This window comes from Notechis scutatus, chromosome 2, assembly GCF_049901735.1.
Source record: "Notechis scutatus isolate UNSWTSFEM ecotype Mainland chromosome 2, rNotScu1.2, whole genome shotgun sequence".
In the NCBI taxonomy this organism is placed as follows: domain Eukaryota; kingdom Metazoa; phylum Chordata; class Lepidosauria; order Squamata; family Elapidae; genus Notechis; species Notechis scutatus.
Genome location: NC_142010.1, coordinates 163,531,353 through 163,543,348, shown reverse-complemented (window position 1 = coordinate 163,543,348; position 11,996 = coordinate 163,531,353). Strand labels below are relative to the sequence as shown.

Below are 11,996 nucleotides of genomic sequence, written 5' to 3'. Positions count from 1 at the left end.
CCTGGTTCCATGGACTCCAAAGCACTTTATGACTCTAGCTTGTTAAAGATTTATGGGTTCCAGTAACTTTGCTGGGGCTTGTCTGGTTCTTTTCTTGCCCTTGTGTGGCATTCTGGGGTGCTGGTTAAGCCAGAAGTACAACTGGAAGTTTATTTTCGAAGCTGCTACTTTTGGCTACAGAACTTTTTCCCATTCAATTAACAAGAATGAACACCAAATGTATCAAAAGGAATCCTTTACTGAGATGAGACAATTCATGTAAGAGTTCAAAGCAGCGTCTGAGGTCCCTCAGGCATACGGGGATACACACGGGAGTTTAGAACCCCTCCCCTTATCTTGATGTGTATTTGGTGAAACAAAAACCAGTATGTTAATTCCCCACTCCACCCCTTCTGTAGAAATTATCTTTTTCACAGTTTCTCAGGGCATACCTAATTTCCCCCCACCCCCTTTTTAGAAGGGACTTTTCCAGAGATTCCCAGGACACATCTCACTGTGGAATTTTTATGATCTTCTCAACTTCTGGCTGTGCCTCTCAGAGGTGATAGGTTCCAGCCATCTGGCTTTGTTCCTTTCATTGTATCATGTGTGGGTTATACAAATTCAATATAAGATTAAATATATCCAGGTTACATCAAGGAAGGATTTCTTTATGTCTCCCCCCTTTTCTTCTTCCACTGAAGAAATGACAGATACACGGATCTGACAGACTCTTTTATGACTCTAAATCTGAAGTACTGTACAGTTATATTTTTATTCAAAATACTCAGCACAGTGCAGTATTTCTGTGAGAATTCCTTCACATCATCTGAACCAGGTTAGAGAAAGTTCAGAACACATTTTTAAAAAAAGAAATGGATCTATCCGACAGAAATGTAAAGATGCAACAACAATGGAATTTTTTTCCTTTGTCACTAATACAGTAGGACTTTTATGAGAAAGGAATTTATCAGATATTTGAAACAAATCCATAAATTATGATGTAAACAGTTCAAGATGAAAATACCCAAATCCTGTTGAAATAAGAAATGAGAGGAACATTATATTCAAAATATCTAAATAGCTAAAATTATTTTTTTTTAAAAAATTCATAGGGATATGGAGAATCAATCATATAAGGGCTGGATTTCAATGACATAATTGCACGCCATTATGGGAACTAGGGAGGAGAAATAGAAATAATTTAAAAAAATGTTATTAATTCAACAGGTCTCATTATAAAGTAATGACATGAAATAAACCATAATTTATTTAGTAAGCTTTATTTTGAAAGTAGACTTACAGAGAAATAAAGTTTCTCCAGCAAGATTTTCATACAGTTTTACTTAATAGCTAGTACGGAATCCTTCGTCATATCTGCCTTCTGATTTGAGTCTTTCTTTATAAGCCTGCACATAAAGAGAAATTCCAAGGATTAAAGACATTTCAAAATAGAAACCTTCCAAGCACCAAGCAGAATCACAGAATAACAGTGTTGGAAGGGACCTTGGAGCTCTTCTAGTCCAATTCCCCCGCTCGATCAGGAGACCCTGTACCATTCTGGACAAATAGTTGTCCAATCTCTTCTTGAAAACCTCCACAGCACCCACAACTTCTGCAGCATAAGACAGAATCCTTACTTGGAGAAAAATCTAACTAATAATGCAAATTTATGAGTTAGCTTTTTGTTTTATTAAAATATTTTATACTAGTCTGTTTAACATTGCAAGGCAGTTTTAAAAAAAAACCCAGTACTAAACATATGTAGGAATAAACTAAATGTAGACACTTTAAACTATACTTCGTTGATATTGTTCTTCATTTTTAATGTTTACTTTCACATGGTCCAACAAATAAGGATGATGACAAATATATTTGAAAAATCTGACATAACCAAATAAAACTAACAGTATAAATCATATTACTGATCAAGACTGAGAGTATTGAATGCTTGTTTCTCAGAATTTCAAATAGAATTAAAACTGTATTTTAATTTAGAAATTATTTTTATCAATTCCACTTAAGCAAATTAAACCAGCATGCACAGGGCTCTCTGTGTTATCAAAGTAGTCTTAATTTAATGGTAACACTTCCCCAGAAGATACAGGTAGTCCTCAACTTAGTGACTGTTCAAAGTTACAACGGCACTGAAAAAAGTGACATGACCATTTGCAGCCTCCCCATGGTCATGTGATCAAAATTCAGATGCTGGGCAACTGGTTCATATTTATGACCCTTGCTGCGTCCCAAGGTCATGCGCTTGCCTTTTGTAACCTTTTGACAAGCAAAGAAATGGGGAAGCCAGATTTAATTAACAACCAAGTTACTAATTTATCAACTGCAGTGATTCACTTAACAACTGAGGCAAGAAAGGTCATGAAATGAAGCGAAGCTCACTTAACAAATTTCTCACTTAACAACAGAAATTTTAGGCTCAATTGTAGTCATACGTCGAGGACTACCTGTAAATGAATCAGAAATCTGGAAAACTGTAAGGATTAAAGAAATAAAAATACTGCAATTGTTAAAAAGACATAAAAATAGTTAACAGCAATGGTATTTACACTATTTCTATGTGGTTTGTTTTTTGCAGCAGCAATAACTGAAGACAATTCATTGTTTGGTTACCTACAACTAAACTTCCAGGTCTCTTGAGTTTCAAAACATATGCCTATATGTCTAATGGCCTTTTCATTTAAATTTAATAAGATTTATTTCCAAGCCAAAAAAAAAAAAAAGAATGCTCTTTTCTTTTAGTTCACTGTATAGGCGAACTCTAATTTTATGAATCAGAGAAAGCATGCGCCAAGGATTTTTTTCAGAGTGGGTTACAATGTCAGTGAAGAGTCTCTTTAATATTAAATTCAGAAATGAACTATACCAATTGTCAGAAGGACCTGGATTTCAAAAGGCCTCCACTGATTAGCCCGAATGAAATAAGCCTCTTCCATTCAGATATTTTCAAACACAGAATTTCATAGAAAAGTAGCAATAAAAGAGAATATTTGTAGCTCAGGGTTGAAATGAGGGTACTTGGTGCTCTCTGAGTTTGCTTGTTTTCTTGCACGTCTTCATTATCCTAACCAGGTAACATCATCAGTGCTACCTTAGTAAGAAGTGCTGTTTGCTGTCAGTTTATATTCTGGTGTCTTGCCTGTCTGGGTGGGTGGGGCGATCTTAAGAGATTTTTTTGGTTGGGCTGTTTACTGATGGTTCTTTGGCAGTTCCTTGATGGGGTATTGCTTACTTGATCATTGTTCTGAAGTTAATCTCTATGCCTGTAATGGTGAATCTATGGCATGTGTGCCGGAAGTGGCATGCAGAGCCATCTCGGCCGGCATGCAAGCTGTCACCCCAGATCAGGTCCACTGCACATGCATGCACGCCTCCTACCAGCCAGCTGATTGTCGGGTATCTGCTGTGCATGCGCGGGGGTGTGTGGAGGCACGTGCATACGCAGAGGCGTGCATGCATGCACAGAGTGCGGGGCACGCGCAGGGCATGCACAGAGACTCACAGGCATGCGCAGAGGTGCAGGGCACATGCAGGGGGTTGTGGGGGACACATAGAGGCGCACAGCATGCGGGGGGTCGTGCGTGCATTGCATTATGGATGCAGGCATGCATGCATGCACACGCACGCACTTTTGGCACACAAAGGTGAAAAGGTTAGCCATCACTGATCTATGCTGATCTGAGTGATTACTGGTGGAGAGGTGCTGGAGTCTTTTTCTCATGTGGACTGGTTGATTGTCTCTTTTGCGTAATCTATAGATGTTGTTAATGTCTATTGATGGCTGATTTGTCAGAATGCCAGGCTTCTAGAAATTCCCTGGCATTTTTGGATTTGACTGGCCTAAGGTAGTCACATTTTCCCAATTGAAACTATGGTTAAATCAGTCTATATATGTTGTTAAATTAAATAATTTTCATCATGCCTTCTGACTACCAGTTGATGTTCATGTGTTCTGCCAGTCTTCTGCCTGTTTGTCCTACATAGTTGCAGTTCTTACATTGTATGTTGTAGATGACTCCTGTTTTTTCTTCTCGGGTTGCTGGGTCTTTTGGCTGATGCTCCTCCTGGTAGAAACATCCTAAGCAAATCAAAAGACCCAGGAAACGACTCAAGAAAAATCAGGACTCATCTATTCTACAACATAAAATGTAAGAACTGTAACAATCACTATGTAGGACAAACAGGCAGACAGCTGGCAGAACTTCAGACCAACAATCAAGTAAGCAATACCCCAATCAAGAAACTGCCAGAGAGCCATCAATAAACAGCCCAACCTAGAAAACAAAGTACAGCAATATTTACAAGAAGCAGAATTACCGAAAATACCTGATGAAGTAAAGACCATGTTAGATGAGAAAATAATGATGGAACTGACAGACAAAATATTGGAAAAGCCCCCGGTCTGGATGGGCTATCAGCTGAATTTTATAAGACAATTCAGGAAATAATTTCTACTACTACGTTACACTTATACCAAAAGAAGATACTGACCCACAACAAATAAATAATTATAGACTAATATCCCTGCTAAATGCTGATTATAAAATATTTGCTTCAATAATGGAAGAAAGACTAAAAAGATATTTAAACTATTTTATACACTCAGATCAAAATGGATTTCTGCCCAAGAGACAAATAAAAAATAACATGAGGATAATATTGAATACTTTGGAATATTATGAAACCCACTCAGAGAAACAAATGGCATTAGTGTTTTTAGATGCACAGAAAGCGTTTGACAATGTGAATTGGCAGTTTATGTTGATGCAATTGGAGAAGATGGGTTTTGCAGACAGGTATACAAAAGCATTAAAAGCGATATACAATAAACAAACAGCAAGAGTAATGATAAATAGAGAATGGACAGAAAACTTCAACATCCTAAAAGGAACTAGACAAGGCTGTCCGTTATCCCCATTATTATTTGTATTGACGTTCGAAGTTTTGAATAGAAATATTAGAAAAAATGGAGAAATAAAGGGAATGAAAATAAAAAATGAAGAGTACAAACTACAAGCTTTCGCAGATGATTTGGTTTTTATATTGGAAGAACCATTGGAAACAGGCTCAAAATTGATTAGAGAAATAGAGGAGTTTGGCAAAGTAGCAGGACTGAAAATAAACAAAGAAAAAACAAAAATCTTGGTGAAAAATATGACAGAAAAACAAAAGAAAAGATTAATGGACAAACTAAATATTCCAATTACAAAAAAAGTGAAATATTTAGGGATACAAATGACAGCTAGATGTGGAACACTTAAAGAAAATAACTACGACAGATTACTACAGAAGATTGCGATAGATCTAGAAAAATGGAAAAATCTACAACTATCTCTAATAGGTAGAACAGCGACAATTAAAATGAACATACTGCCAAAAATATTGTACTTATTCCAAATGATTCCAATAAGACTGAAAAAAAAATATTTTGAAGACTTAAATAAAATGATGATGAAATTTATTTGGCAGGGGGAAAAGGCAAGAATTAAGATAAAATTATTACAGGATGCAAGGTTGAGAGGGGTTTTTGGATTACCCAATTGGGAATTATATTATCAGGCAACAATATTGATGTGGATGAAGGAATGGATCGTATTGAAAAATGCCAGATTATTAACATTAGAAGGGCATGATTTACAATGGGGTTGGCATGCATTCTTATGGTATAAAGAAAGTAAGGTACATGGATATTTTAGGAGACATTACATTAGAGATGCTTTAATAGTATGGGAAAAAATAAGAGACTATCATTATATGAAAATACCAGTCTTTTACATATCCACAGCTATTTAAAAAGGAACATATAATTAGATATGAAGAAATTCTAAATGAAAAGGGTGAACTCAAAACAAAGCAAGAATTAGACTTACAAGGGATAAATATAAATTGTATTCGTATTTGCAAATACATACAAGATATGAAAAAGACATTAAGATGACTGGGTTTTATAAGGAATTGACTGAATTGGATAAAATCCTAACAGGCACCGAAGAGAAGTTGATTAAAAAACTATATGGTTATTTATTAGGAGTGAAATTAGAGGATGAACAAGTAAAAGAAACAATGATTGCGTGGGGGAAATTTTTTTGGATATAGAATAGATTTAGATAAATGGCAGATATTATGGTCTAGAAATTATAAATTAACTATGTCAACGGCCTATAAAGAGAATTTGTATAAGATGTTTTAAAGGTGGCATTTATCCCCAATGAGAATTGCTAAGATGTTTAAAGACAAGTTGGCGAAGTGCTGAAAATGTCAGAAGCTACCAGGATCATACTACCATATGTGGTAGACATGCACAGAGGCTAAAAAGTATTGGACTAGAAAACACATGTGGCTGGAGAAGATGATAAAACAACCTGTAGACTTAAAAGCAGAGACATTTTTATTGGGAATTTTGCCTGAGGGTTATATCAAAGAGTTAACGTATTTGATTATCAATATATTAACAGCAGCTAGGATTGTATTTGCACAAAATTGGAGAAATGAAAAAAATCCGACAGAGGAAGAAATAATTGAGAAAATAATGGAATGTGCAGAAATGAGTAGATTGACAATGGCGATTAGAGAACAAGAAGAAAAAGACTACTATAAAATTTGGAATTTATTTTATGGATGGCTGGATAGAAGAGTAAAGAATTGAATTATATAAGTATAGTATAGTATATTGTTATTGATAAATGAATGTTAGATAAAGTAAGAAAATGAATTTGAAATATATTATTAAAAGTCAATAATTATAAAGCTAAGGATAATAGAATAAGTGATATATGTGATATAAAATATTGATTAGAATGATTATAACATATGCAAGTTAAATATGGATGATAACATTATTTTATGCACGAAGAAATATGTATCCAACTGACACACTGTGGAACAGAAAGGTTTTAAATGTTTGCTTTTTGTTGTTGTTATAAAAATAAAAAACTTTAATAAAAATAAATAAACAGCCCAACCAAAAAATTATGACCACCACTCACCCACACAGACGAGATGCCAGAATATAAACTGACAGTCAACAGCACTCCTTATTAGCACTGATGATGTTACCTAGTTTGGGTAATGAAATATCTGCAAGAAAACAAGCAAGCTCAGAGAGGACCAAGAAAAGTACCTCGTAGAAAAGTAGCTATTTGTCTGGCTCTTGGAAAAAAGATAATTCACAAAAGTAATAGTAAAGGGATTATGAAGCTGCATTATGCATCATTCCCTAGGCTTTAGACATTTGAAGCATTTACAGGCAGAAAGTCACTTCTATCAGCAAACCCAACTATTGATTATGCAAAGTAATGTAAACTTTTAAAACTTACCCTACTGGATTTCAAGATATAATACCAGAAAACAAAGGGCCCTGCTCCCCAAAGAAGACTCAATAGGGAGCTTTTAGGACTAAAACGGTGACTAGAATACACGTTCTGCCTTCTGGCATAATCCCAACGAAGTACAGCAGTATCTTCCTAAATCAGAGAGAATGAAAAATTGCCCAGTTACACAACGAAAGAAGTCAATTATGGCAGCAAGCACTTAATACTCGCCTTAATACTATCACTCATTTCGTGGCTTTTTCTGCACCACCTACTACAATCGGGGGTCTCCAAGCCCGGCAACTTTGTGGACTTCAAGTCCCAGAATTTCCCAGCCAACTTGGCTGCCTGAGGAATCCTGGGAGTTGAAGTCCACAAAAACCTCAGAAGTCGCCATGGTTTGGAGATGCCTGTGCAGGATGAAAAATGTGCAAAACTGGGGGTGTCCCCGGCTGCCGCTTGTTGCGAGATTCAGTTTGACTTTGCGCAGCGGGCTGACCCCTGGCCTGCATCCCACGGCCGATGTGGGGGACGGGGACAAGAAACAAGCTCTCGGAGCAGGCTCTTCATAGGCGCCTCTTCTTCGGAGGGCGAAGGCCCGACCTGCTCGACAGCCCTGAGAAAGGAGAACGAACGACCCCACACCCACGCATACACCTTTCGGGAAGGAAGCCCAGGCTCCCACCCCCCGCCCCGACTCACGAGGAGCTCCGTCCGTCGAGGGTCATTAAGCCGCAGGAAGTAGTCGCGCTTGAGGCGGGAGCGGAGGGCGACGCGCTCGGCTTCCGCACGGCGTTTCTCGGAGCTCCATTGGTATTCGTTGGGGTCCAGCTGAGGCGGCAAGCTCGCTAGAGGCGTCGGGCGGTATCGGGACGCAAAGCGGGAGACAGAGGACACGACCATGGCCGAGGGCAAAACATAGGCTCAGCTTGCTCTTCCGCGCATGCGCGCGCGCACGGCGTCTTGCCTTTCCTCTGCGCCACAGAACTAAGAAAGTTGAGAGCTCCATGCGCGGAATTCCAAAAACGACAACGAAACCTTGACCCCCTTTATGGTTGCAGTAATAAATGGGAGACAAGAGTGTTTTTCAACTTTGGCAAATTTAAGATGTGTGAACTTCAACTCCCACTACACTGTATTTGCTGGAGAATTCGGAAGGTTTAGGTCTGCATATCTTAAAACTGCCACAGTAGGTGAATACCATTAGACAATCTGAGAACCTTATTTCAGGTTTATAACCGTTTGTTATACATTTAAAAAACTATGAAAGAACAAGACACATTGTCAAGAGTGACGTCTTCCTGGCCAGTTACAGCAAACTCTCTTCATATAGGACTAAAACTAGGATTTCAAATTCCAGGTCAGAGTACAATATTCCTACATGCTGTTATTCATTCTTATTCAGGGCAAGAAGAAGCAAATATCTGAGGCTGTGCAGATGTCATAGATGCTCAAGTAATTCCGATCTTTATGGAAAAATAGTAGGATTGGAAAAAGAAATATTTGTATCATAGGAGACTTTAATTCTATTGCTGATTATCAAAAAGACCACAGTAATGGGGGGAAGAACAAAGGGGGGTGGGGGGAGAGAGCTTTCCAAGATATGTATGGAAATGATGAAGGAGTTAAATGTGATTGTTATATGGAGAAGATTACATCCCGAGAAAAAACAATTTACATTCTATTCAAATCCTCATCAAATATGGACACGAATTGATATGGCACGGGTGAATGGGGAAATAGCAAATGAGATAAAAGGGATTGAAATTTTACCTAATGAATGGGCAGATCACAATCCAATTCAGATAATATGGAAGGGTAGGGAAAAACCCAAGAAAAGATGGACGTTAAATACTCAGTTAATAAGAGAAAAAGAATACACCAACAAACTCAAGGAGGAATTAAATTATTTCTTAAAGGAAAATGATAATGGAGCAACTACGAAACAAAACATTTGGGATACAATGAAGGCAGTAATAAGAGGTATAACAATCTCTTATAACTCCAAGAGGAATAAGGAAAAAATACACCCAGCAAAACAAATTACAACAAAAAATTAAGGAATTAGAAACTCAATTACAGAGTACCCCAAAGGATTCAAAATTGCAAAATCAGATAATAATAACTAAACATAAATTGAATTTAATTGAACAAGAGAGAATGATTATAAATTTGAATACAACTAGACAAACTTATTTTGAGCATGCTTATAAGCCAGGCAGATGGCTATCATATAGACTAAAAAAAAAGGAAAGAAAAGAGATTGATATACCAGCTAATAGATGGAAAGGGGGATATACAACAGGAGATAGAACAGAAAAAAGAAATTGCTCATAAGTATTTTGAAGAGCTATATAAAAAGGAAGAAGTTAACGAAGATAGAATAAGAAACTATTTAGATGAAGTGAAGGATAAAGCAATTGGGGAAGAAATGGAAGAATTATTAAAGATAGTACTTGGTTGAATTGAAATCAGCAATAGAGAACCAGAAAAACAATACATCCCCGGGACCAGATGGGATTCCAGGGGAGCTGTACAAGGCTATAGCAGAACAAATAGGACCTCTTATGGTGGAAGTTTTTAATGATGTCTTATTGGCAGCCAGGATGCCAGACTCATGGAGGGGGGCATTGATTTCGCTGATCCCGAAGGAGGATTCGGATCCCCGATATATACATAATTATAGGCCGATTTCACTGTTAAATACTGATTACAAAATATTCACTTCTATTATAGCAAGTAGACTAAAAAGAATGTTAAATGAGCATATATATGAAGATCAAAATGGATTTCTCCCGACCAGACAAATCAGGAACAACTTAAGAATAGTACTAGATGTCTTAGAATTTTACGAAGCCCACCCCGAAAAACAAATTGCACTTATGTTTTTAGATGCAGAGAAGGCCTTCGATAATTTAAATTGGCAATTTTTATTCCAAAAAAATTATAATATGAATTTAGGCACCAAATTTGAAAATATTATAACAACAATTTATGATACACAACAGGCTAATATTATAATAAATGGGGAATATACCCGCCCAATAAAAATAGAAAAAGGAGTCAGACAGGGCTGCCCACTCTCACCCCTGCTCTTCATATTATCATTAGAAGCATTACTAATGCGAATTAGACAGAACCCAGACATAAAAGGATTAAAGGTTAAGAAAGAAGAATATAAGTTGCAAGCGTTTATGCGGATGATATGATTTTTTTCATTGAGGAACCAATAGAAAGAGGACAAAAATTGATGAATGAATTAGAACAATTTGGAGCAGTAGCAGGACTTAAAATTAATAGGAAGAAAACAAAATTAATGACTAAAAATTTAACAGAAAAACAGAAAATAGAACTAGAAGAAGTTATGGGAATACAAGTGATAAAGAAAGTTAAATACTTAGGAATATGGTTGACAGCACATTGTAAGACACTTAAGGAAAATAATTATGATAAATTGATGCAACAGGTAAAGAAGGATTTAGAAACTTGGGGCAAGCTGCAACTTTCATTATTAGGCAGGATTGCTGCTATTAAAATGAATATTCTTCCAAAATTCCTCTATATATTTCAGACGATCCCAATCAAAGTACACAATTTTTTTTTTGAAGAACTTAATAAAATAACTGTAAAATTTATCTGGCAAGGGAAAAAACCTAGAATAAACTTAAAGGCAATGCAGGGTATGAAGAGCAGGGGAGGGCTGGCACTTCCAAATTGGGAGTTGTATTATAGTGCAGCCTCTTTAGTATGGTTGAAGGAATGGGTGAATTTAACCAATAAGAGAATATTATTCTTAGAAGGCCATGACTTGCAGAGGGGGTGGCATGCTTTTTTATGGGATGTTGGGAAAACTAGCCAGAAATATTTTCACAGACACCTAATCAGAGACTCATTATTGACTAATTGGAAGAAAATACGGAAAAAACACTATTTAAAAATACCAATTTGGATCTCAACAATGGAGGCGATGATTCACCCAAATAATCTGGATATCACTAAAATGATTAAATATAAGGACCTATTGGATACGCAAAGGAAATTTGAAATCGCGGCAAGAACTTCAAGAGCGGGGACTAAAAATTGATCAGTGGGCATATCTTCAAATTCAAAGTAGATATAAACAGGACAAGAAAGAATTTGGAATTAATAATAAACTCCAGCAATTAGATAAAATTTTATTAGGATCAGGCAAAAAAAATATAACAAAATTTTATAATTATTTATTAGAAGTAGAATTAGAAGAAGAAATTGTAAAAGGGAACATGATAGCCTGGAGTAGGAATGTAGGACGTAGCATCACCATAACAGAATGGGAAAAGGTCTGGGGTAGAAATAATAAAATTACAAAATAGGTAGTATACAAAGAAAACGCCTATAAAATGTTTTATAGATGGCATCTTCCTCCTTCGAGACTAGCGAAGATGCACCCCAATATGAGTCCGAATTGCTGGAAATGCAAAAAAAAAAAAAAAAGAGGGAACTTTTTTCCATATGTGGTGGTCCTGTACAGAAGCTCAAAAATATTGGCAGAAAATTAGAAATTGGCTGGAAGAAATGACAAGAAAACAAATCGAATTCAAACCAGAGTCCTTTCTGTTATGGATCTTTGATAAACAAATATCAAAAAAAGTGAAGTATATAATAATACACATTTTGACAGCAGCCAGATTGGCTTTTGCACAATGTTGGAAG

The 11,996-nt window shown here is 36.5% G+C and overlaps 1 protein-coding gene and 1 long non-coding RNA gene across 3 annotated transcripts in view; one reads left to right on the top strand and one right to left on the bottom strand.

The window, feature by feature from the left end:
• Nucleotides 1-713: 713 nt before the first annotated feature.
• On the bottom strand, nt 714-8,278 carry NDUFB4 (NADH:ubiquinone oxidoreductase subunit B4). 2 transcript variants are annotated; one of them, XM_087957239.1, is made up of 4 exons: nt 8,007-8,262; nt 7,311-7,457; nt 1,283-1,388; nt 714-1,013 (listed from the first exon to the last, which is right to left on the bottom strand). In XM_087957239.1, the coding sequence occupies exons 1-3, from the start codon at nt 8,205-8,207 to the stop codon at nt 1,326-1,328; spliced, it is 411 nt and encodes a 136-aa protein (XP_087813365.1). In that variant the 5' UTR covers nt 8,208-8,262; the 3' UTR covers nt 714-1,013; nt 1,283-1,325. The 2 variants fall into 2 exon arrangements, with proteins under 2 accessions (XP_087813365.1, XP_026531240.1); XM_026675455.2 differs by lacking the exon at nt 714-1,013 and having other exon boundaries at nt 1,247-1,388; nt 8,007-8,278.
• The window catches only part of LOC148132378 (uncharacterized), a 20,618-nt gene continuing 16,818 nt past the window's right edge, over nt 8,197-11,996 (top strand). The window contains exon 1 of the long non-coding RNA XR_015747926.1: nt 8,197-8,493. This is a non-coding gene — a long non-coding RNA (uncharacterized LOC148132378). The remainder of the gene's footprint in view (nt 8,494-11,996) is intronic.